Source organism: Lonchura striata, chromosome 7, assembly GCF_046129695.1.
Source record: "Lonchura striata isolate bLonStr1 chromosome 7, bLonStr1.mat, whole genome shotgun sequence".
NCBI classification, from domain to species: domain Eukaryota; kingdom Metazoa; phylum Chordata; class Aves; order Passeriformes; family Estrildidae; genus Lonchura; species Lonchura striata.
Genome location: NC_134609.1, coordinates 20,800,091 through 20,825,888, shown reverse-complemented (window position 1 = coordinate 20,825,888; position 25,798 = coordinate 20,800,091). Strand labels below are relative to the sequence as shown.

The 25,798-nt window shown below is 44.0% G+C and overlaps 1 protein-coding gene across 8 annotated transcripts in view; it reads left to right on the top strand.

The window, feature by feature from the left end:
• SH3PXD2A (SH3 and PX domains 2A) overlaps positions 1-25,798 on the top strand; it is a 246,473-nt gene that overhangs the window by 134,837 nt on the left and 85,838 nt on the right. For all 8 annotated transcript variants that reach the window (XM_021536306.2, XM_021536305.2, XM_021536308.3 and 5 more), the window contains one exon: positions 17,729-17,757. In XM_021536306.2, the coding sequence (XP_021391981.2) occupies positions 17,729-17,757 (29 nt within the window). The remainder of the gene's footprint in view (positions 1-17,728; positions 17,758-25,798) is intronic.

Sequence of the window (25,798 nt, the reverse complement as noted above, 5' to 3'; positions counted from 1 at the left end):
TTTGTTTTCAGTCCGGTACTCATCGTACATCGTTGGTAGATGTCTAAGCAGGGCTGTAAAAGGCGCTCGTGGGGACACGGTGGGGCCAAAGCACGGGGATGGAAAGCAGCTGTCAGGCAGCGTTTCTGCCAGGGGTTTGAGGAGTACCAGCAGGCTGTGTCAGCCCGGCAGTGACTACTCCCAGTGCTGCCTTTACAGTCAGACTCTTCTGTAGTTCCGTCAAGGCCCCGTGGCTTAGCGGCTGCACTGATGGCTGCCGTGCGTTTAGAGCAAAGTGAAATAACACTAGTTCCTTCCATCTCTGCTGCCTCACCCTGAGAAATTAGCAGCCTCTTTAGGGAGCTACTAGTCAATATTCCAGATCCAAACACCTCCGGACTTTCAGCAAAGTTTGAAACAAGCTCAGGAGCTGAGTTTCAAGTCCACTTTTCCTGTGCCAAAATCCACAGAGCCAGAGCTGAATACCTGGGAACTATGGAGGTGGGTTAAGTCACGGACCAAATACACTCTGAGCTTTTCATTGTCTACTTCTAATGCATCAGCTCTCCCAAAATAATATGTCTAGCATGGTTCATACCACAATCACTACTGTAATCACCACTGAAGCTTGCATAGGTTAGAAATCCATATGTGGTTCTGTGTCTGGGTGAATTTGGCAGACATAAAGCAGTCCCCAAAAGGCAATTTCTTCCTATCAAATCATCTGCCAATTTTACACAGTTTTGATTTATGCTTTTTAAGGTTATTGAGCTCTTTGCTGAAAGAGTTGAAGGCCTTCTGCACTGACAGGGAATGAGCCTCCTCAGGATAAAGGCTCAGGATAAAGGCTGGCTTCCAGATGACAGAGTAGCTGGGAGCTTGTATCTTTTACACATGAGGCTTCTCTGCCTGTCTTGTTGGTCCCCTGCACCTCCTTAGCTACAGTAAGTGCTTCCTATTACAGAAGAGTATATGTGACATACATCAGGCAGGTTTTGTGCATTGTAGTTTTAAGGGAGGTAGAGGTGTTACACTTCTACCTGCTCCTTTACCTGCTATTCCAACCAAGGGTAGAGAAGAAATGTGCCTTGAGGGTATGTAGCTCTCCTGGTTTCTCTAATGAAACTTTGTTTTGGAGGGGTTGCTTTTTCTGTCTTTTTCCATTTGTCCCTGAAAAGGGAAATTAATTAGGCCAGTTGGAAGTATATGAGAGCCATTTTGCATGGGGAAAAACAGAGCAGGTGAGCAGTTGTTGGAATTACTTGGACAGGAGACAAGAGCATGGAATAAGAGACCGACAGGAGGGTAGTTAATTTAGTTAGAAAGACTGGCTGAGCATAGCAGTCTGGAAAACAGATCATCTTTCTGAAAGGCACAAAGAAGAAAAATAATGGCTCCAGATTCATCCCTTGTGTAAATCTTTTGAAGTTGGTGACTTACACCAGGATGATTTAACCCCATTAATTTTAATGGGTCACTGCAGTGTCCCAAGAGTTGTTTTTTGCTGTGCTCTGTTCTGAGGCAGAGATAAAGCAGAGCCTTGGTGTCTAGGCTTCAACCCAAGCTTGGTGTCCCCATGGGGCTGGCTTGGGCCTCTCCACACTGTGGCTGACTCCAGTTGGAGAGGGAAAAGGATGCAGGAGATGATGATGTGTCTGAGCCCTTGTCCCGTGACAGCTGGGTGCTGCCAGGACTTTGTTGTGAGCCATAACATGCCTGGAAAATGATATCTGGTCTGAAAAGCAAGGATAGGCAGGCTAAGAGGGTTCACTGGAGTCAGCACCTACCCTCACCCTGCTCTGGGTCTGCTGATCCAAAGTGATAACAGCACATTAACCAGAGACAAGGAGCTGTGGAGAAGTGTGGCAAAGAAAAGAGCCTGAAATCGAGCATAAATGGGCACCAGATGAGTTCTGTTGGGACTCACTGGGCAGAGAGCAAAGGTCAGAGACTCAGGGCCATGGCTGTGGACAGGGATAAAGCACATTTACCATGTATCATTCAAAGCAATCGGGTCATAGCAGGAGTTGGCCACACATAGTTAAAAGCCTGTGTATCACAGCAGGGAAAATTTAATCTAGTGCCAGGAGGGGGGATGCATCTTTGTCACCAGTTGTCAAACAGCTGAAAACGTGGTGGCAGACACAGCTGTAGTGCTTGGACAGAAATAGTGATCGAGCCCCAGTCTCATGGGGCAGCAGCATGTCATGAGCTGTGCTCTGCCCCTGCTCTTTGGGGACCTCACCTTGTGCCTCAGCTCTGTTTTCTGTGTGCCTCTCCTCGTGTGCCGTGCTCCTGGGGCCTGACTCACTGTCCTTCCTTTTACAAATGACTCAAGTTGTTCTGTAGTACTGACCAGACAACAGGAAATGAGCCAGGAGGAACAGATGGATCAAAATGAAATGAAGCGATAAATCTGAATGCAAATGTTCTGTGTGATACCAAGGAGGGGAAAGCTGCCTTTGGTGAAGTTTGGGTGTGAAGTCATCCCTGAGCAGCCTGTGTTTGTCAAGGCATCAGCTGCTCTCTAGCACCATGCAGAAGGAAGGGAAGACGAGCTTCAATGTGTCTCTGGGCATTTATCTCTTGACAGACTTAGCATGACTGCACGATGAGTCCAGGGGGAGAGCCCAGACATGGACCCCAGGAGGAAAGGATGTAATGCATTCTGAAATAAAAGTTTCTCAACAAACTTTGTTGCTTAACTTCTTCTAATACTGCCATTTAATCTTGTTGGTCTGTAGTCTTCTCCCAGTCACATGCTGTAAGGCAAACTCTGCTAAATCACTCCATAGCTAAAGCAGATCAGAAAATCCATCTGGATTGGCAAGCTGATCTGTAAAATGCTTTATAAAGCTTCTATCAGCAATAGCAGGGCCAGGCCAGTGATCGTCCCCCTGTGCTGGGGTCTGGTGAAATTGCACCTCAAATGTTATGTCCAGTTTTGGGCCTCTTACTACAAGAAAGACATTGAGATGGTGAGTTAAATCCAGGGAAGGATAATGGAGCTCTTTAAAAGACAGGTAGATGTGGTGCTTATGGACATGGTTTACTGGTGCCTTGGCAGTGCTTGGCTAACAGTGTAACAGTGCTTGATGATCTTAAGGGTCTTTTCTGACCTAAATGATTCTGTGATTCTATGAATATCAAAAGTTGTTTTTGCAAGCATGTGAGCCTTGAAAGGACATGTGTGCTGGTACTCAACATATCACAGTGTAATATTTAAATGTGAATGCACCCAGTACATCTGTATTTATATCTTTTTGTGAGAGAAGTTTCAAATGTAAAGGGTAAAACTCAATTTGCCTAAGCCCAAGATATGGTCACAATTCACCCCAAGTGCTGCTGCTGCTCTGTAGGACACGATGAGGAGGAGGAGAAGGAATTTTAACCATGCCCATCTATAGACAGGTGAAAGAGTCCCAGCAGAGCCTCATTTCTGTGTCAGGCTTTTTTCAGTAACAAGCAATTCCCTTCACATCACACAGGGCTGCCTGCATGGTCCTTGTGCAGCCTCTTCAAGGGTAGCACAGGCTGGCAACATGAGGGAGTCTGACTGCCACAGGGTTCTCTGAGAAATTAATTCTTTTCCTTAGCAAAGGAAATTATTGAAAAGTTCAGGTGCTGCTTAAATCCTGCCTGCATGTCCTTATCCATGGGGCAGCATCACCAGCCCAAGTCTGCCCTGCAGTGATCCAGTACTGTTTGCTACCACACACACCTCTGAGCTCCTGCAATTGCATCCTCAGAGTACAATCTGGTTTATTTCCCCAGAATATGTAGCAAACTTTTTAAGCGGGAACTCTGAAAAATTTGCAACTTTTATTAAATGAAGGAATATAAGAAAAGTATTTGTTACTACTCAACATTAAATGTGAACAGACCCCAGCAGGTGTGAAGAGATGTGATGCAGGCTTGGAAACCCTGGAGCAAGCCAAGGGAAGGCCTGTGAAATGAAGAGAAAAATGCAACATGATGATGAAATGCAAATTTTTCTGTGATTGTGTTTAAATGCAGGATCGGGGGCCATCCTGCTGTCTGTTGGCTGTTTTCAGCCAGAAGACAACAGAAGGCAATGGATGATCCCATCCTGCCCCTCCAAAATTGACAAATCTCCTCTACAGTTGCTTAAGTATCAATTTTTCTAAGGTTATTCTTTGCCAGCTGTTTGGCAAAGCCTGATGTGGACTGAACATTTTCTTCTCTTTCACTGCTCCCTCATATGGAGGAAAAAGCTCAGGTGGTTGAGGTGGCCATGGCTGGGAGGTGGGACAGCCCAGGTGGATTTCAGAGGTTTGAAAGTGTAGCAGAAAAGCCTTCAGTGTGAGGGCAGCTTTTGGGATGATTGTGTCGATGTTTGGCTTGTGGAGATGAAAGCCCAGGAGAAACTCAATCAGGACTGTCTTTGAACTGCTGGATCCTGCAGGTATAATGTGGTGGTTTTTTCTGACCTGTGAACATCTCTGATAAGGCATCAGATCATTAGTCTTGTGATTGTTATTGTACCATTTGCTGGGATGAAACACTACCATTTTTAAATCACTGCTATCAAAGCATATCATAAATTGTAAGCAGTTTCTTTTCCTTGGAGTATATCCCTCTGCCAAATCTTTCAGTGCTCATATCTTTCAAATCGGGTGTGGCATTACCAGTGAAGAGCTGTGACTGAGCATAAAATAATTATTTTTTAGGAAAGCTGAGCTGTAAAAAGAAGTGTGTTTCCTAAAAAAATTAATAGAAAATGACCCCTGCCTCTTAAAACAATTTTACTTCCAGCCTCTGATAATAACAGTGCATTCCACTCCTGAAGTGCTAAAAGTCTGTTTTCTGCAAAGTGGAATTTTAAAGACTGTTACTCAGAAGAGTGTATATAGATATATATATAGAGAGATAGATAGATATATATAGATATATGTACACACAGTGCAGATATACTGTGGAGTTACTCCTACCCACAACCTGGTTTTCATGCTTCCAAGAGCTGTGACACACTTTCAGGAGGAGCGATGTATTTTTAAACTCGCACCATGGCATAGGATGAAGGTCAGCACAACTGAGTGTGAGTCTTTGAGGGATGCAGAAGTTAAACCCCAGCCTCCACTCTTCGTGACTTTCAGCCACGAGTTCTTTGCTCAGCTTTCCTCGTGTGAAATGCTGTGGTGTCTTGTCCCTGCTTCAGAGGAGAGAGATCCACTGGAGTTCCTGGGTGCTCAGCTGTGAAGGTATCACGAGACCTTTGGAGACCCTCAGGGCAGGGAAAGGAGGGATGAGGGGCAGGGTGTTATGTTTGCATTTTGGACTGTTTCACTGCTGATTAGAGCAGTTCAAGGACCTGTTGAGCATGATATGACCTGCAGACTCTAGGGTAGTGGAGGCAGAGAGGTAGGCAAAAAAATCTCTTCCTTCTCATCACCACCCCAGATTTGCTTTGCACATAGGGCTCCAAGATTTTCTCAGCACTGTTTAAAAAATGTTTCTTCTTGTGAAAAACTAGAACACTTTTCCCTTTTCTGTGTCTTTACTGAGAAAAGGATCTTGGTAGTGTTACCACAATAAATAAATTAAGCAACTTACTTCCTACAACAAAACCTTGCATTTCTTAGTGTACAATGAATATACATAAATAACCAGCAGAGGGGATGTGCCTGGCCTCTAATCTGCATGGAATTCACTCTTTCAGACCATTTTTTCCTTCTGTACAATGATTTAGAAGGAAAAGCTTTTATCTAACCATGAGGTAGGTCTCTGCAGAGCTCCACAGGCACTGCTAATGGATGGGATGCACAGCAGAGCTTGAAGGCTTGAAGCTGGATTTTTGGTGCTGCACATGCTGTTGCTGAGTAGGTCAGAGCTGGGTTTTGTGGGCCCTTGGAGAGCCCAGAGTGTTCATGTAGTGATCAGAACCATTTTGCATTAGAGTGAGGTGTGTGCTGTCAGCAGGGGAGGGAGGCAATTGCTACCCAGGAGACAGCAGGTGGAGGCCAGAAGTGGCAAGGCAAGGATGGGTGGGAAGCTGGTGCTGCAGAGGGAGCAGAGGCAAAGCAGAAGGCTCCAGGAATTAGCTTCATCCCAGAGGATGACTGGGGAAGAAATTAGTTAGTAAGTAGGTTATTGGCAGTAGGACACTCCGTTTCATGCTCTGATTCCTTATCCCCACAGCTGCATCTCGTGGCTGGCGTGCCTAGATTCTAGTTTAAAAGCTCACAGTATTTTACTGTAATGAGAGATTATTCAAAATAGCACCGAATGCAGACTTGGAACTGGACACACAGGGTGAACTTCAGAATACAGAAACCTCTCAGGACCTCAGGGATGCTCTTGTCATCCTGTGGTAGATGCTACTGCTAGGCATAGCATGGCCTGCCCTGGTAGGAAAGGCAGTGTTCCTGCTGAGTGTGGTTTCTTATTGTGCAGCTTCTGGCATTTCAGGTAGCAATGGGAGAAAATAGTGCACAAAGACTGATTGCAGGGCATGACATTTCCAGAACCTCATTGACATTCCAAGCTTGGGATACTACTGAGCAAGTGAGATCAACAACTGAAAAGGAGGGAGTGTAATGCCTGACAATCAATGGCATTCCCTTCACCCACATGTGATATGTATATATCAGATAAAATGAACAGTTAAAGCAGGAATAAGCTGCCAGTGGCTATTTAGCTCTGCAAAAAGAGATCCCTCAGATCCGCAGGCCAGAAAAGCTCCCTGAATCATCATTCATTTTGAAGGAACAAATAATTACTCTTTCAGCTGAATTTAAAGGTCTGATCCTATAAGCAGCTCAATGGATGGAAGTAATTACATTCATTCATTACGCCTTTTCACTTTTATGAACATAGAACATGGTAAAAGATATTGGAAATGCCACACACACTCTTTGGAGATGTACGAGGTGAATTAAAAGTTAATGTCTGCATGGAGAATTGGACAGGAGTTACATAAAAAGAACAAGAAGAAACGGACTGTTTCCTGCATGAGTGAGTCAGAAAAACTTCCAAATTTGTATCTGAACTGGACAGCAAAATTTTTTTCTATGCAGACATTGCACTGTTTCATGGTGTGTGCAGTCAGCCTATGTTGTAAATGCATATAAAAAGATATTTTCTTCTTTTTCCAGAGTTATTTAATATTTAATGCTGGTCACCTTAGAAAGTCAGTTGACATGATTTGAGGTGTTTTAAGACAAGTATGCAAGCATATATTTGAGGGTAACATGATTTTTTTTATTTACGCTTTTAATTGAGTAAGTCTCAAAATAAAGTATTAGGATGGAAACGTACATGTAATAGCAAAACCATCTTCTGCATCTGCAAAGTTAATTTTAAGTTCAGTATTATAATCTATCAAATACCAGTCAAGCAAAATTCTTTGGAAGTTTTGATGATTTGGGGTATAGGACTACATACCCTAAGGGGTATATCTGTCTATCTTTAGTCTCAGGAATCTTACAGTATAGATAGCCACAGTATATCCAGGGTGAAATAGCTGTTTTCTTTGTTTCCTTCCTAAAATGAACTGAGCATTGAGACTGAAACAATCTCTTACACCATCTTGATGTAATGGCTTTTTAAATTTATTATTTCATACCCTGTTACAAAAAAAGGAGCATATCCATTCACTCCTGGAATGTTCAATAATCCTTTCTCAGTGGGTCTGATACTTCCCAGGGTGGAATACTCTGGAAACTTTGTGATGCTTCTTTGCAAGTATCATGTAATTTAGCTCTTTTACTTTTTAGAGAGCATAAAAGAGTTGGACCTCCTCTCAGAACCGGATATTTGGAAAGGGTTTGGTCACCTTGAAAAGTAACTCTAGTGTTTGAAAGGTTTTATCTTTGGGAAGGTGTCTCTATTTTTCTCCCACAATTGGTGCCTGTCACTGATAATTTGGAATAATTTAATGAATCTCAACAGTTATATTGGGCAAGACAAATTCAGGACTTCTTTTTTCTTTTATGTTTTAATGTTAGAATCACAGAGAATGCTTTAAGACTGTCTGATCCTGGTAGGTTATCAGGGAAGACAAGTCTGCTTTTAGTAGTTGCCAATCCAGCAAAATTTACTAGCTATGTTTTGGAGTTTTACAGTGCCTGAAAAAAGCTCCATTCAAAGGATAGTGATTAGAGAAATTTCCTAGAGTTCATGAACTTGCAGTAGATCTTACATGTCACGATTTATGTCTCTTGACTAGTAAATTAAAGAACCCAAAGACTTGAAAGATATTTCCATGTGCTGCTTTGTAGAAACAGGCAGAAAACAATTCCAAGTAATATAAAATTGGTGTCTTATAGAGAACTACACTGCTTAGTATGTTGAAAAGACATTTGATGTTGCAAGACAGTTAACTGAGGACATGCTGCTGAGGCACATTTGGGAAGAAGCCCTGCTTTAATCTCCCTGCTCTAAATGAAGGAAATGTAAAGAGGAAAGGAAAGACTACAGTCACCAGATGAAGTCAGAGTTCATACTGTGGTCTTGATCTTGTCTTCCCACATGCATCATAAGTTTTTGCCTCTCTTGGAAAAAATATTTACCATTCTTAGGGCCATATGTGCAACAGATGATTTTAAAAATTCAGAGGAGAGATCTCCCACTAAAAGGGGATGTAAAATTAGGTAGGGCAATAGGGTATTTAGCAGTACAAAGTAAGTACAGATGCAACAGCCATCTGCTGTCTAATCTGTGCACACTGCAGTCCTAATCTTTCAGGTCCAACTGCCCTTGGACATGTAGCAGGAGCAGCAAGACAGAGAGGTGCAAGCATCATGTTGCTAAAAAGCCAGTTGAGTATTCAGAAGTACTACACATCAGAAAAACACCACCAGAGAAATAAATGCAAAATTGTCCAACACCAAGCATCTGGCACACTCTCCTTTGTACTGTGAGCCCAGAGGTCTAGCAGGGCTGGGGCCATGTCTGGAAATGCCTGTACATAATTTCTTACTTTGCCAAGTTAGAGATTTTAGAATGTCAAAAATGCCAGTGGCAGCCTGGGATTTCCCTATGCGAGCCTCCAGCATGAGAGCTGCTGCCAGCAATTGCACCAAGCACTGGGATGGGCTGTGGGGAATCCCAGGGAGAGATGAGGAAACCCAGCACACACAGTGGGGCTTGTGAGGCTGCCACTGGGCAAAGGAGGGTGTGCAGAGGTGTCTGTGAGTGGGTATCCGCATGCCTTGGGCAGTCAGAAAGAAAAGGGCAGACAGGAAATTCTTCTGCTTTGTCTTTCTGTGAAAGGGTCCTGGGCCTGTGGATCTTCCAAGGGCTTGATGTCACCAGCCCCGTTGATCATGGGGAGTTGTATTCACAGGTGGGATGTGTGTGTGAGGACTGAGGGGAATTGCATGTCCCAAGGGCTTTCTCTCAAGAGCAGGAGGGGAGAGCAGGAGGAAGGCAGCCCAAACCACTGTTGTTTGGGTCACTTCTCCTTTCTCAGGTCTCTCTGGCCAAGATGAGGAGTGAGAAGAATTGGGAATGTCTTTGCTCAGCAACTCCATAAGCAAAGCAGCAGCTGCTGCAGCACTCACATCACTGGCCACAGGCACTTGCAATGGCTCCTGCTGGCATCTGTCCCCTGGTGTGAAGAGACCTGCTCTAACCTGTGCCCTAGGGCTTGTTGGATGCCACTGGCAGCTCAGGTCAAGCCATCAAAACCTTTGGGTTGCTTTGCACCCCTGCCTGACCAGATGAGCTTGCTGAGTCACCCCTTCTACATTCCTCACCTCTGAACATGTGATGAGGTGCTCAGTCCTGTTGAACACACACCTAATTTTATAAGATAGTCATCAATATGTTTCATATGCTCTCTATTAAAGAATTGCATGCTTGTTTCCTTGAATATCTGCTGGAAACAGCTTAGGTAAACAGCTTAAACGAGGGAATCTCAGTACCCTTTATCAAAAAAATATCCTATAGGTTGCCTCTTTAAGTCCTGGATGCACATATGGGAGAATTGGGGATGATGAAGTATTCACTCAGATTGCTGATTTCCGCTGCATTGAAGTCAGAGACATTGAAGGCACTACAGCATTTATAACTGATTTCCTGAACAGTGTAGCAAATAGAGATGAGAGCCCTTTTCTTGTAACTCACATGTGCAACAGAAATCACTTAGCTAACATAAATCAGGACTAAATTGCTTTTAAAGGCTCACAAAACATTTATGAAAGAGACAGGATGAGGAAACCATTTGCCACAGTTGAGTATGTCCCCATGATGAGTCCTATTAAAGCTTGATCAAAGAGCCTTATTGGCTTTTCATTAGAGCCTGGTTATGTACAGTTGAAATTCACCAGTGATTTCAACAGAATAGGCACAGAAATATGCACAAGAGGTAAATTTAAGCAGAATTCTAGACCATTAAAGTACGTGATTAAGGACAATTTAATGTGCTGAGTAATGCAGTGTGATTTGGATGTAATTTATCCTAATCCAGTCTGATCTTTTACAGGAGAATATATTATAAGGCCACAATTAGGTGAGACCTGGGCCCCATCTGGCCTCCTGTCTCCTACAGTGGCTTACAGCCAATACAAGAAACAAAGCAAATACACAGTGAACTTCCCTTGTATATCCTCTCTGTTTCTGGCATTCAGCCGCTATGGGACTCTTCGGGTCAAAACATCCAGAGCATGGAGTACAATAGCCACCATTTAGCCTTGCTTCATGAATTTATCTCATTGCTTTTTGAACCCGTGCCTGGTTTTGGTGATTGCAAAGTCTAACGCCAGTGAGTACCATGATTTAGCTGCGTTACATGCAGAAGCTCTTCTCTTACTTTGATTTAAACTGCAGTGCTCCAACCATTCTTCCTGGGGTGGTAATTCAGGGGCAAAAGCCTTTTTGGACAAGTTGTGTCTGGAGCTGGAGTTGAGTCTTGGTAGTCTGCCACTTGGGAGTTTTCTCCTCTTCCTTCCCTCTGTCCATATCCAAGGACTTTCTGGGAAGAGCATTTTGGGGGTGGCATTGTTAGTTCCATGCATGCAGTGGTGGAGGGGATGGTGTCCTGCCTCTCAGGAGCAGGCACAGCCCAGCGGGTCATGGGTGATGCCTCCTTTGGGGAGGTCACCCATAGGGACAGGGAGGTGGAGACAGGGGCCAGGCACTGCACACACAGCTCTGGGCAGAGGTAGTCTGACACAGCAGATGTCCCCAGAGAGGGACAGCAGTAGGACTCTTTGGGCTGCAGTTTAGAAACCCAAATGGACAATGTGCTTGCTAACCAGAGACTGGACCCACATCTACAGAAATGAGAATTTGAGGCACTCACTCTCAGGGAGGGCTCAAGAAAATGAAGTAAAGATTCAAAGTCGGTGCAGACTTCTTAAGCTCTTAATCAGATTCATATGATGTATATACAAGCTCATTAGCCTGACCAGTTTATAAGGTACATTTGAATTTATTACTCTGATACTCAATACTTAATTTGTAACTGTGATTAGATGCATCTTTTAAACATGTTGTATCTGCATGTAGCTGTTTGTAATAAAATTCCCAAGTGAATGGCATAACTGAAAAACCTGCATATGAGAATGATTAATTTTTATTAACTTGTTTTTATCACTCAGCATTTATGCTATAAAGGCTATAATAAAGTGACACATGCTTGGTCATTGTAAGACAGAGATAAATTTGGCCTCCCCACAAGGGACAAGCAGGGTCAGGTTAGAGGAGGTGAAGAACACCTCCACCCAGAGTTCTTGCTAAGGTAAATAAGTTTTTCTGTCCTGTGGTGAAATTTGCCAACTGTAAGAATAAACAAGGTAAACCAGAAACAGATGAGGATGTGACTCTTAGGCTAGACCTTGTTTTTATACTTCTTTCCAGGAAAAACTTGCTATAAACATTTGTGCTGTCTTTTTCAAGGCTGCTGAGGCCTTGCAGTAGAGGATCACGTGGCGTTAGCTCATTGCTCCAGTGCTCTGCAGCTCCCAGCCTGTGCTGAACCATCTCTCCCTGGTGCCGGAGAGGCTGGGCTTTGTGTCAGAGCACCCTGCCCTGTATCTCACAGCCTGGTGAAATGCTGAATGGGCATTTTCAAAGCTCTGTCTTCTTCCAGGAGGATAATTTCATCATAAAAATGTAATTGTGAAAAATGGAAGAGGCTAATTCTGCATTTCTTTAGCCTGAGCCAAATACTAAAGTTGCTCTCTGGACCCAAGCAATCCACTTCACTGCTGAGGAATCTTGGGACAGAAATCTGTGGCATTTCTTCCTCATTTAGGGAAAGGGTTCGGTGCCTCATACCCATCTCTTGTCCTTCTAACATCCATTCTACATAAAGAGAGCTCAAGTTGTGCTGTGTGGGGCTAATCTCCAGGATAAGTGCAGAACAGAGGATACTGCCTTTCCTTGTCCTGCATCTCTGCCTCATAATAGAAATCCATGGGTTCAGGTGTAGGGAGCATTGCTGGAGAGGAGACAACATCCATCTCCTTCCAACCTTGGCTTTTTCATGCAAGCTAAGGTTACTGGTATAGGGCAGATCTCTTCTGCACTTAATAAATAAGTTTTCTAGTGTTGTGCTTGGAACTTCACAGGGAGAACTTTGGTTGAATTTTAAGTTGCTGGGTTCAAGCAAGCTGTCAGAAGTCACTAAAGCACTAAATCAGGATCTCCATTTGGGTCCTGATCAGCCAAACTGGGCTACTTTTGTTATGGAATGCAGAGAAAGTCACTGCAGCCTAAGCAGTAGTATATAGTAACAAAGTTGGGCTGTTTGCTCTGCAAACATGCTATAAAGACAAAAGAAAGGTGACAGAAAGGCAAAATCCTCTCTTTTGTTTTGTCCCTGTGTCTTAAGGATGTGATTGCACAACAGTGGCTTACCCCTCTTAGCAGCAGCAGAGGACAGATCCAGCCAGTGAGAAATGCCTGGTTGGATTCTCTTCTTGCCCCACAAGTCCCTTTTGCTCGCGGGAAGGAATTCTGGAGTCTTGGGACCACCACAATGGGGCCCTTTCTCACAGGGCTGGAAAGCTCGACCTCTGCTCAGAAAGGACAGATTCATGTTGGAGAGGGCTCCACAATGCAACAATTTATATCAGGAAATGAACAGAATACTTTCTAAAAAAATGAAGAAGAAAGAGGGGAAAAAAAGCCTTCATCTGTTTCTTTGGCTCAGGGAGGAGATCAGCTGTGGTTTCATGATATCAGAGGATGGAATGCTGTAGGGGGAGAATGTATAGCTGTGTGCATCCATCTGTTTGAGTTTCTATTCCCAATGCATAACATACAGAGTTAATTTTGCTTAATTACATGTCATATGGGTCTCAGATCTCAGGGGAATGGAGATGCCTTCATGCACATGGTTCAGCTTTTGCACTCTGAGTATCATGAGTACAAATTTCAACCCTGCACTCTCCATATAGCTCCAGTGTGTTTGGATAATATTAAGGTGTTAGGTGCTCCTCCAACCATAGTCCTTGGTGACAGGCAGGTGCCAGTTTTCAGTCACACTTGGTTTTGGGCCTTGTCTCAAACAGAAAATGTCAGTCTGGCTGTTGATGAAAATCAGGAGCATTTCAAGACACATATGTATTCTCAAGGCTCTAATTTCTGTGAACGTAAAGAGTAGTAGCAAAGTATTTTTGTATTGGCTTACTTTAAAAATAGTCTCACGGAATCTGACAGCAGTGCTAAGAAAAATAGTTTGTGAAAAAGCCGTCTTCATTGCTGACTGCAAACTTAAGTGTTGGGAAGGAGAGAGTGGACTTCCTTGTAAAAATATTTCTGTACTTTTAATCTGCCTGGCAAATCATTGGTGATTAAATGATAATCTGAGTTGTTTGCTTGAAATGTCATATATCTCCACCACAGTCTGCCCACACCACTAGAGACTTTGAGGAATTAAGGAGCCTGGGAAATAAATGACTACAATGTATTTAAACATGAATTAGCAAAAGCCAACAAATACAGAACAATTTCAATTTATGTATTAAAATACTCTCGAGGATACAGGCTGACCTCCATTACTCAGGGTTTGTCACTGTCTCATCTCCTTTGGACAGCAAAGACTGAGAAAGAGACAGAAAGATTATTTACTCTCCCTTTAGCTTCTGTCTTGTCTGCTGCAATGTCTGCAGTGCAGCTCCCCCAGCCCTGCTGCTCCGTGGGTCTGACAGCTCTCATGTTTTGCAGGCACTGTTTTCCCTCATAGTTGAAACTCATGGTTGTCTGAAATCTCTACTAAATGAGTTGAAGCCAAGCCTTGCTTTACTGACAGGCAGAGGCCCTGGGCAAAAGTGTGACGTATCTGGGAAAGGAGGAATCCCACAGAGTGAACTTGCTGGGTCTGCTGTCCCATAGCAAGGGGAGAAGCTTTCAAAAGATCTTTTGCACCATGGGTCCCACAGGGATGAGGTCCCCTGACTGAACCCATCCATCCCTCCAAGGAAAGCTGCAAGAGGCTTCTGCAGACTTGCCAGATCTCCACAGGCGATACAGGAGAAACCTCCTGGGACACGTGCAAATCAAAGTGAATTAGAAAATAGATAGGCACAACTCTTGCCAATGCACCTAGTCACCTCCAGTCACCTCCACTTGGAACATTTCTTAGTCTCTATTGAACAAATGTCAGGATACTTCTCACTTTTTAAAAAACTTTCTGATTGAGCCACTGTTTGTGTGTATCTTGTAAGTATTTAGATAGATCAAAGCACATGTGCACACACATCAGTGCTTATTAATTCTCACTGAATACAGCAGCAAAGTCAGTCCCTAAAGATGTGCCATAAAACTTTTCCATAACATTAATACAACCATCATATTTAAATTAGATTGCAAGTGACATATTAATTAAACATAAGATCTTTTTATTATTCAGAAATTTCCAGACTGACTGTGGATAGCTTAATGTGCTAACAAGGCACTCAGCTTTATAGCAATGTTCGTGGTCCTCCTTTCACATTCATTGCTAGATTTCAAATTAGTAATGTTACCCTGGGGTAATGCTGATGGGAAAGGAGATCCAGCTTCCCTCTCCTTTGTCATTGAAGGAGAGTGTATCCAGCTTGGCACCAGCTATGTTTTAATACCATTAACAGCAGGAAATATTTTCCTTGCCAGTAATGAGGCTCAGCATCAGCTAAAGGTAGTGCCTCACAGAAAGACTTTAAACAAAATTGCTAGATTCTAACTCAGAAAAGGCTAGAAATATGCTATTTTTGAGATAGGTGTTTGTTCAGTATAGAGTGATCCTGGATGATGAAGAGACCTGCCAGAGCTACTTTTAGTTCCACCCGCTGCTTTCATTATTATTCTTGTAGCTGTGGTTGGCAGTGGAGTTAGGATGGTGGTGTCTGTTCTCATATAGAAATGGAAGAAGAATGGAAATATGTGTGTGTATAAAGATGAAAAGATAAAAAGAGCAAGAGCTGAAAAGAAAGTGAGCTTCCCTGCATAGCTACAGATATGGCATTGATTGTACCTTTCCTTGGAATGTTTTTCTTCCGCAAGACCACATTTTTTGTCTGATCTAAGGGTTAATGGTGTGCCAGGTGCAGTCTGGGCTGCAGGAGATCAGAGTTTCTACTTGGAAATTGTTACAGTTAAGAGAAACCATTAAATAATTTCCCTTATTAGTTTGGAGACAAACCAATACTTCAGCCTCACACTAATGCTTCACTGGAAACAGTGAGGCTGAGAGGTATTAACCTTATATATCATCACTTGGGAGAAGGAAGATACATCAATGAATCACATGCAGGATAGTAAGACATTAAAAAAATTAAACATGGAGTCAGGCAGGGCTCCTTGCTGCTGCTGCTATTGCAAAGCAGCAACACAGGATTTCTTCTTTAGCAGAAAAGAGGTGAAGAATATGTACACAAAGAGCACTTTACACAGCCAGAAAGATTATTTGCTATATCTTCTTTGCTTTCTATTTCTTTTACTCTCCTTGCTGGGAGGAACAAGTTTTGGATTTCAGAATTTTACTGTGGAGATGAAGATTTTATTTCAATCTTCATTTTGTTTGATACTGCTTTTCCCTGACTTAATGAGTGAAATATGGATTTACAAAAAAGTAACAAGACAGGGAGACATGGGGTACCTGGGTTTTTTCAGGAACTCCAAAATTAGAACCCAATTAAAACTTACTGAAACTTACAGAAAGACTAAATGAAAAGAGAAAGCTAGCCCCACAGGTTGTTTGGCTTTTTTTTTTTTTTTTTTTATTATTATTATTAAGCCTTGTGAATTGAGTGATAGTAGCGATGCAAATAACTGTTTTATATTGATAAATTAATTTCTTCTAATTAACTATCAATCAATCATTACCTCATTTCTAATCACGTGAATTGAGTTCTGCATGACAGGAGAGATGTATTGACAGCTCCACAAAGCTCCAGACTGCTGTGGGAGCCAAGCTGGGGGAGAGGACTTCATTTTGGGGATTGTACCATCCCTGGCTTGGTCTGAGTGATCTCTGTTTCAGGCACCATATAGCAGGAATTATATTTGTATATGGTATCACTACTGTAGAAGAAGCAACTTATTCATGAGCAGTAGCATCATCACATCAAATACAGCTGCAGATATGGCTAAGAAAACAACCATTTAATTGAAGGAGAAATGGCACTGGGAAATTAAAGGAGGGTGCAAAAAGTTCCCAATTATTACTCACTGGAAGCAAAGCCTAGGCATGTAAGGCATGGGGATGCACACGAAATTCTGGGAGAAACAGAATTTACAGGTAGACATAACTCTAGCCTCAAGACAGCTTTGGGGGCTCTTCAGCTGAGCCCCCAAACTCTCTTTAAATAAACAGTTTGGGACAATCCCTCTCTGATCCTCTGGAGGATGGAGCAAGAGACAAAAACCCCACTTCTGACAGCCCAGCCCCAAAAAATGCAGAGGCTATTTCCCGCCCCTGTGGTGGGATTGCTGCCAAGAGAACCTGCCATGGGGCTGCCCTGCCCTTGGCTCTGCCGGCTCCTGCCTGCGGACCCCGCCGGGCTGCGGCTCACGGGCTCCGCAGCGCACCGCGGGGAAGCACGGCCATAAACCAAGTATTTTTGTCCTCAGTTTTGCTTATCCCGAACCAGTTCTTGCCGTTCCTTCTGTAATTCCTTCCCCTCCCATAGCAGCTGTCTGGGGTTTCAGCTGTTCTGCATAAGGTGCCAGCATCCTTTAAATCACTATGGAAAAGTAAGGGTGCGTGTTCTATCCTGGAAGAAGGAAGAAACTACAAAGTTTGGGGTTTGCTTTGATTTTGTGGTGTTCTTTTTTTTTTTTTTCCCTTTTTTCTCCTTGTGCTTTCCAAGTGCTTGTCAGAGATTACTAGGAGAGGACCGGAGGTTATTCACAAATTAATTAGCCCCGGGACTGCCAGCCACGCCAGCTCAGCCTGGAGCAGCCGCATCCCTGCAGCAAAGAGTTCACATTCCCCTTCCCCTCCGGGGGCACGCCAAGGGTTAATCCAGTAGCTGTGCATTTAATAGCACAATTTAAAGGGGGAGGAATGACACCCCTCTCCCCTGCCTCGCTGGCTGTGGATGGTTCGCTCTGCCGGGCTGATCACATGCTCGCCAGCCCCCGGTGCTGCGGCAGCCCCGCCGGAGCCGCCGGGCCGGTGCTGCCCGGGCCGCCCCGGCCCCCGCCCGCCCATGCCCGGCCGCCCTCACCTCCGCTCCGAGCGAGGCAGGGCGCAGGACCGGCCCCGGAGCGTATGGGTGGGAATCTGGGAGGCACCCGTTCTCTCACCACCGTTCCCAGCTCTAACCATGTCTATTTGTTGTTGTCTTTTTTTCAGGGACTATGGATCTTCAAAGAGAAAATCAGGTAAGACACCAGGCTTTTTTGTATGCTGCATGATTCTAGAGAGGACCTTACCCCCTGCTTTTCTCCTTTTGTGGCATTAAATTGTGTAGCAGATTAACTTTTTATTGCTGAATCCTGCTGGAGATAAGCATCAGTTTCTTTCCTTTGCACTGGATAGAAGAAATATATCTGTATGCTATATAGATATTTATGTATATATATACACCATATATCTTATATAGTATTGCAGTTAAAATTACTGCTCTTCTCTAACTGTATTTATACAGTTCCATCTCCAATGTGAGATGAGAATTGTATTACATTTCTTTCTTTTTCATTGCAAATGGTCAAAATGCAGAGTCAGAGTTGGGGTTCTTTTCTGGAAGGGAAGGATATCTTTTTCTGTGCTGATTTGAATCTTTTGTCATGCCTTTCCAAAAGGCTCTGGTGAGGCTTATGATGCAAAATGTTCTCAATGCTTGTTCCTGGGTTTGGGCTGCCTTGAAGGCTGTATAGCTCAGTGTTTGTTCTTAAAATCCTGGATTGAAATGTTCTATAAAACCCTGATTTGAAACTATATAAATCAAATTTTTCCTGTCCCCATGTAGCTCTTAGTGATTTTTACAGATGTGTTTTCAATAGCGATGTGCAATTATGGGCCTCTGGGTTTGGCTGCTCTGAGCTGGATGTGTCAGGCTTTCAATTTTTTAATTTTTTTTTTCCTAAGCACCATTGAGCACCTGCAACTCCCATTGACTTTGTTTGGAACCTTGGATGCTTCAAATTGCATTCAGGGCATCCAGAGAAAAGCCTTTCAAACCAATACTAACTCCTGGAAAACTCTGGCCTGTATGCAGGGAGAGGATGATTTTTTTTTTTTCTTCCTGCTTTTTAAGATGATAAAGAAACACTGCAGTGGTTTATTCTCTGGGAGGGAAGATGAATGTAATATACTGGACTGCAATGAATATCACTGTCTAGATTGATTTGTTGGATAATTATGAGGGCTTTTAAGCTGCCATCCTGTAATAAGCTAAGTGATGCACTAAAGAGAAGCTGTTGCTTAACCCTGATGGCCTGTGTATCAACTGGCAGCTGCCTTTGCAGGTCAATACTTTTGGTACCTTTCCTTGAATCACCCTGAGGTGGGGATTGTAGTGAAGAGGCAAGCATGGTACAAGGTGCTGGTCCCACAAATAAGCTAGGGTCTCCTTAATCTCCTGCAAAGCTTCTGTCTGGGTTGCACTTCTAGGATTTCTTAAATGCACTATTAAGGAAAGCATGTGTTCACAACAGCCTGTGAATTAAATTGGCAGCAGCACCTTCTCTAGAGGGGCTGACCATAAATAAAAAGGTCCCAGTGACTTGGTAGAAGGCAGAGGTGAGTGTGGGAGTTCCTGGCTCAGTGACACATTCTGAGCACTGGGGGTTTTGTGCCACGTAAAAATCTTTGAAAAACGTTGCTGAAGTCTCTGGGGCAAGCTGATTTAGCACTGACCTGGAACAGCAGTAGGAGACTCAGAGAGCTTTGGGCTCAGTGCACCAGTTTACATAAAAGAGTTGCAATTCATGTGCAAGAGATGCGAGGAACTGCTTTGGGAGTGGAAGGAAACTGCTGCCTCTCCATTCCTGTGGCTCTGGGGGCAAGTTGGAGCTGATCTGCTGTGACATCATGAGAAAAGCAATTGAGTCAGTGTAGCTGAGATGCCATTTGTGGATGCTCTCCACTGCTGGACTCTTTGGCCCTCTGCCCTGAGGACCTCAAGGGACATGGTCATTCATCCCTGCCAGGGGCACTCAGGTTGGGCTCCCCTCTTTGGCTGTCCCAGCTCCTCATGCTGCCAGATCTCCTTCTGCAACTTTGTTTTGGTGCTGGGCCATTTGTGCAGCCAGGGCTTGGAAACAGTGGAGCTGAAGGACACTCTTTCTCCACTTACCCTGTACAAAGAGGAATGTGAAGCAGTGCTACAAACAAATTGAGCTGCATAAAGGGACTCTGTTCTCAGCCATCTTCTTGCTTGGTTTTCAAATGGCAGAGGAATGCTTCCTTCTATTTGGTGCTGGATGTTGTGGGAGTGTGCATGCAATGAGCAAAGGAATATGCCAAGGGCATCACCAGTTACAGCCTCTAACAAAGATCAGCTTTATGACACTTGAAAAAGGGATGGGGTAAATAAGCACAGATTTCAGGATTGCTGTGATGGTCTTTTAAAATAACAAATAGCTTTGAAATGCAGTTTCTTCCATAGGTGCAGATCATGGAACTACTGCATCTTTAAACAAGAGACAAATAGGTATTTTTAAATGGAAACACCTCCCAGCAAATGAGGCTGTTGGGTGTGAGCACAGCTGTCCCACACTGTCCAGGAATCCCACAGCTGCTGTGTCTCAGGCATGTGCAGGCATGACACGAGCATGGCCGATTGCAGAAACATTCAGAGAATGCCTCAGACAGCCAACATCACCTCTACCCTGACCTCTGCCTTGCCAAAGTGAGTGTCTAGCCAGTCCTCTGCTCACCCCTTAGAGCAGGGAGAAACTGGATAAGTTCAGAGTTTAATAGAGTTATGGAAACATTTACTGCTGCAGTTGATGCTGGTTGTAAACATTTGAGACCTTCTGAACCAAATGCAATAGCGTGGCATGTCCTTAGCTAAACAAAAGGGAGTCTTGTGCTGATCTGGGGCATCTCTGCATGCCAGCCCTGAGCCAGGCTTCCTCTTGTGCAAAGGGTTGTGTAAACACACAGCCTTTTGCTTGGATGTGATCTAATTATATATGCTTTAACCTGCAGCCAGCTCAGAGACCTGGGGCTCTGTGAAGGCACAGATGTTTGCTGTGGCCTGAAATGCCACATGTGCTGTTACCTTGGACTTGGGGGGCTTTATTTGACACACTGCAGAGCTTCTCAGAAAGCTGCCTTCATGTTTCCAGGCAATTTGAATTGTAGCTCTGTGACCATCTGTCATGCTGGAGAGCCCTCAGTACAACTGTGAGGAGTGGCTACCATGGGCATATCGTGTATTGTCTGAAGAATGCAGAGAGGAAGCAAAGACCCTCTGCAGCAAAATGGGAAGGAATTACTTTTCAAACTCCAATTTGTCAGTTGCATTAGCCAAGTGAACAGCTACTCATTTGTCACTCAAAATAGGCATTACTTCTATGCTGGCATCCATTGTGTGATTTTTCTGTCCTCAAATAAAAATAAGGGTAGAATTGCTACAAATCTACAAATGGATATTTGTATGATACATTACAAGGCACAGATTAGGTTAATCCATTCTGCAAACCCTACCAGCTACCATCTGTGCATGGTGAACTAATTAAACCTTGAGATATCTGCTAATCCTAATGTGGCTTATAAAACCAGTTGCAGTATGTTTCTCCCCAAAAATATCATTGTGTCAACCACCTTACAAACCCCCTTGCTGACTAGAGAAAGCTGCAGACTCCTAGAGTAAGAACTTGCCCCCTCCCCTTTCTTGGATCTTTCTTGGCTGGTTTCATGCCAAAGCAGTCAGATCTCAGTCACGAAGCTGAAGCAAGCATCTGGGACCTGCTGTTTGGTGGCAACAGGGAGCTGGTGTGGCCTTCACAACTTTTCTACACCGAGTCTCAGTGCTCCTCAACTACTGAGAGGATTTTCTTTGCAAACTGTGAGGTCAGATCCAGCACAAGAGGTGCTTTCAAAGTGGTCTCTGCCACCTGCCTTGTAGGTGACCAAGCCCTTTTGGTCACAGCTATCGATGTGCCTGGGCAGGAGCACTGCTGGCCATCCCCTTCTGAAACCATAACCAAACTGCCCCTGCTCTGACTGCCCACCTTGCTGCTGGGAGCACAGCTGGCTTCAAGCCTTTGCTTGGTGGCTTCCTCTGGCACCTTGTGGCTGTGCTGTAGGATGCTCCTCCAAGTGAAGAGGAATAAGCTTTAATAATATGGAAGTTATGGCTCCATCAGTCCTGCAGTATTTCCTTTCTGTCAGTGTTCGGATCCTGCCTGCATCGAGCTGGCTGTGCTTTGGCCGAGTCTGGCAGCTGAAGTCTATTTTAAGTAGTAATTGGGCACTTAGAATATTAAGTTAATGATTTGGTTCAAGCCAGTCTTGCCTCGGGATGCTGATGAGGCTTCCTAGAATGAGTAAACTATCTTTCAGCTGGGTTTCCCTGTCCAATTTTTGCACTAGCAAGATCATGGCTACACACAGCCAACAATCACTATTTCCTTTCCCTCCTGTAATCTAAAACTAGGAAGGATATATCAGCTGGCAAGTAAATAAAAACTTCAGAGTCCATTGGAAGATGCTTCACAAACTTTTTATAGAAACATCTGTAATGCTGTCTTTTCCCTCAGTGGGGAAATTACTAAGCAGAGCTGAGAGTTTCAGCCATGACAGAAGTGGGGCCTCAAGTGAGAAACAAGCAGATTGTTGTACAAACACCACGGATCCTCGTGGCTGATCACTTTGTGGGATGCTGCCTAGGAATTATGCGTGGAGCTGATGGCTAAAGTTGCTTCCTTGGCCTATTTCTTCATTGCTAGAAAAACTTTCTTTCTTGCCCACAAGCTTTAAGGATGTGCACTCTGTCAGCTTCAGGGACAGAAATTGCTATTTCTTTGCATTATTTGGGATAGGTTTTTTTCCTGCTTCATTTGTAATTACCAAGGGAAATGGCTGAACTTGTGGCTTTTTCTGTCCTTACAGCTGAGCTATGCTCATCACTTCAGAGCTTAACCTTTCTAACCCTGTCACTCTGCATGTGTCTAGCCTGCACTTAGAGTTCCATGGCATGTCTTGCTCTTCCTTTTTTTTTTCTTTTAATAAATGAACTTTATTTTCTTGGCTTAGTGTGAGCTGCCTCCTTTAAGACAATGTGCAGAAAATTAATAGTGTGTGCCACCCCTTCTGTGCTTAATCATTCAATGGGGTCACAAACGTGTGAGCTTCCAGCTGGACAGCAGGGCTGTGTGGCTGGAGCTGGTTTTACCTGTTTCAGGACTGAGGTGGTGGCCTTGGGAACAAAGCTCAGTTAAAAACAATTGAATGTGCAGGTCTCTGCCAGCTTCCCAGGCCTTTAGCTACACAAAGGTACAGGGCAAGCAGGGAATGTACAGCCTCCAGCCCTGGCAGATGTTTTGTAGTATTTGTGGAAAATGGCTGCAGTAGAGGGAGAAGGAAGGATTGCTCCAAAAGACATATAGTGTTGCCTTTCCTTTGCTTTAAGGTTGCTGCAGTATTGATGAGATGTCATCTGGAGTCATGTTTAGTATTAGAACTGGGGGATGCCTTAACTAATCAGCTGACTGTGACATCTGTCTCAGTTTTACCTTCTCAGTCAGAAGAACTCTTAAGCCTTTTAACTGAGTTCTCAAAGAAGCCAAATCTAAGTGTGTTACTAAAGAGGCTGAAAAACCCAATTAACTACTGTGGGCAATGCATCTTCTTTCAGGGTAGTGACTGCAGCAGATGCTGGGGGCTCCCTGCCCCAAGCAGGGATTTGGTCATTGCTCAGTGCATCTGAGCCCAGGTGGTAGCAACAAAGTTAGAATGTATTTTTTAACTCCAATGTTACTTTGAGTCATTCTGCTCTTATGGTGTTTGTCTTTGAAGTCTGTCTCCCTAAAGCTCTGAAAGCTTTAGCTTGGAAGGTTCTTTTTTAAGGTGGTGAATAGAGATGTGAATCTGTCCAAGCCCATGGCAAGGCCCCAGGAACATCTTAAATCATGTAACTTGGTGTCTTAATCCTTGTAAGAAATCTGTGGTATGACATGATCCCTGCAGACTGAGGCATGTGCACTTGTTTGTATCCTGATGAATCACACGTGTGCACTGTGCTCCTTGCATTGTTTCCTACAATTAGGGCAGAAGCAGGGATGGTGGACTGGCTCCTTGGTGCCATTTGGCCTGTTTATGTGGATGGCTGGGTGAGATAGTTTGCCAGTCAGTATTTTATAACTTCAGAAGCATGCACTGACAAGATTGCAAGATTGCTCTTGATCCGAAATCGTGATCTGTTCCCTCATCATACGATTAATCTTCTTGGCTGTATGTGCTAATTACTGCACGGAATTTAAAAACAGCAGATTCTGGCAGAACATTTTGGTTCTCATAGCTGCTGCTTTTTTTTTTTTTTTTTTTTCAGGAAGATAAAGGATTTAGTAATAAAAAAAGGATAGAATAGGCAAAAGCATAGCAGTTAAGGACCAAACAAACGTTTTAATTTAATTATTGGGGATATACATCTTGGGCCTGGCTCTGGAAGAAGTTAGTAGTTAATGATCTCAATGTGCATCTTTAATTCAGTCATCAATGACAGAGCTTCCTCTTCTCATGACTGAGAATTATTTCTCCTCAGGTAGTGAATTTGCTAAACTTCTGATATATTTATTGGCTTTTGCTTGATGCAGTTATTCCCTAAAGACCTAATTTTTTTTTCCTGATTTTTTTTTTTTAACAAGACTGTAAATCTTTTTTTAAAAAACAAGTTTTTAATATAATTAGAGGAGCATCAATTCTGTCGGTTTGGGTTTTTTTCCAAGGCAAGACTGCTAATGCTGTGCTCAGGTGCACCAGAAGAGAGCAGAATTTGAGGAGGAGCTGCCACTAAGTCAGGCAGATTTCATGTCCTTGCAGCATCTGTGCGTGTGTGACCCAATTCTGCATCTTCAGTCAAGATGTGAATCTGTCCACTCCAATCCCACGCTCCAAATCCAGTCTGCAGTGTTCTGGCAGAAGGAAGCTGATCTCACACTTCTGCTTGTACACCATATTTTTAAAGTCACTGCTTAAACTGAAGTGCTTTGGACTTCTGCCTGAGGCTACTGACGAGGAGAGCAGATAGGAGACTTTATTCTGCACTGCTTCAGTTTTCTGCTGACAGGACATGTGGCCCATTAGATGCATAGGATCACTGTCATCTTCTGGGTGGCCCATATGCTGGGGTGGGAGGAAAATGGGATAAGAGAGAAAGAGATGTTTGTATGTTGTGTGGGTTTTTGTTTTGCTCCTTGGCTTTTAATCTGAAGTGTGGGGACAGGGTGCAGGATTAGGGAAAAGAATGTGTTTGTGTTCTTTGCCGTTCCCAGTTCAGCATCAGTGCTGCAGAGAGTCCAGGAGAGAGGGCAGGGAGACTGGGTGCAGGCAGGGCTGGAAAAATGAGGTGTGGCTTGAGCACAGCCATGGTAGAACAGTTTGAACCCTGCAAATACCTCAGAGAGTCTTCAGCCAAGCTCAGAGTGCTTTGGGTACCTTAGAGGATATAATGTCATTTCTCTTGGTTTTAAGAAATTCTCTGTTCTCCATCTGCTCCTGTTCTGCCTCCATCTTCTGTCTGTCAGTGGCAGATGGTATTAACGCTGCCTGCATGGGTTTTTCCTCTCTTGCACAGAGAGTACTGGTATTTTGATTTTGGCACACTGGATAAGGCAGGTGAGAAGTACATTTGGGAGCTGGAGCAGAGGGTGATGATCCTCAGCCACCGCAGGAATCTGTATGGGGCACAGATGGGTCTGGCTGGCTCAGAGGAGCAGATAAAATCTTCCCTGAGCATTTTGGGTAAATTAATCTAATGCTGGTGAACACTGTCCTCAGATTCTGAAAACCTGGATGTAGGGTGTGCGTCCTTTGCCCGTTGAGAGCACTCACCCCTAAAATAGCACTCACTCTCTACGTGCATCCAGCTTTGTGTGTGGCTTCACACCTGTCCCATTCTAGCTGGCCTGTGTCCAGGCTACGTGACAGCACAAATCTTCTCTCTGGCTCACTCTGGATGGAGTGGCTCACCCAACCAGAAATGGCTGGAAGCATTACTTCCAGAGGTGTCCAGCAGGAGTTACAATGTGTGCACTGATTATTGGCCAGCTCTGCCTGGACACACCAGTGCTGCTGAGTGTTCTGTGCCTGGCACTATGGCTCCTTGACAGCTGGGACTTGACTCTTGCACCATTTTTTTGAGTCACACATGAATCCCAGCATGTGTACGTACCTGTGAGTTTCCAAGTGCAACGTCTGGGGCTTTTTTGCCCTCCTCCTTGGCAGTGCTGGAGGCTGGCTTTTTCTCAGAGG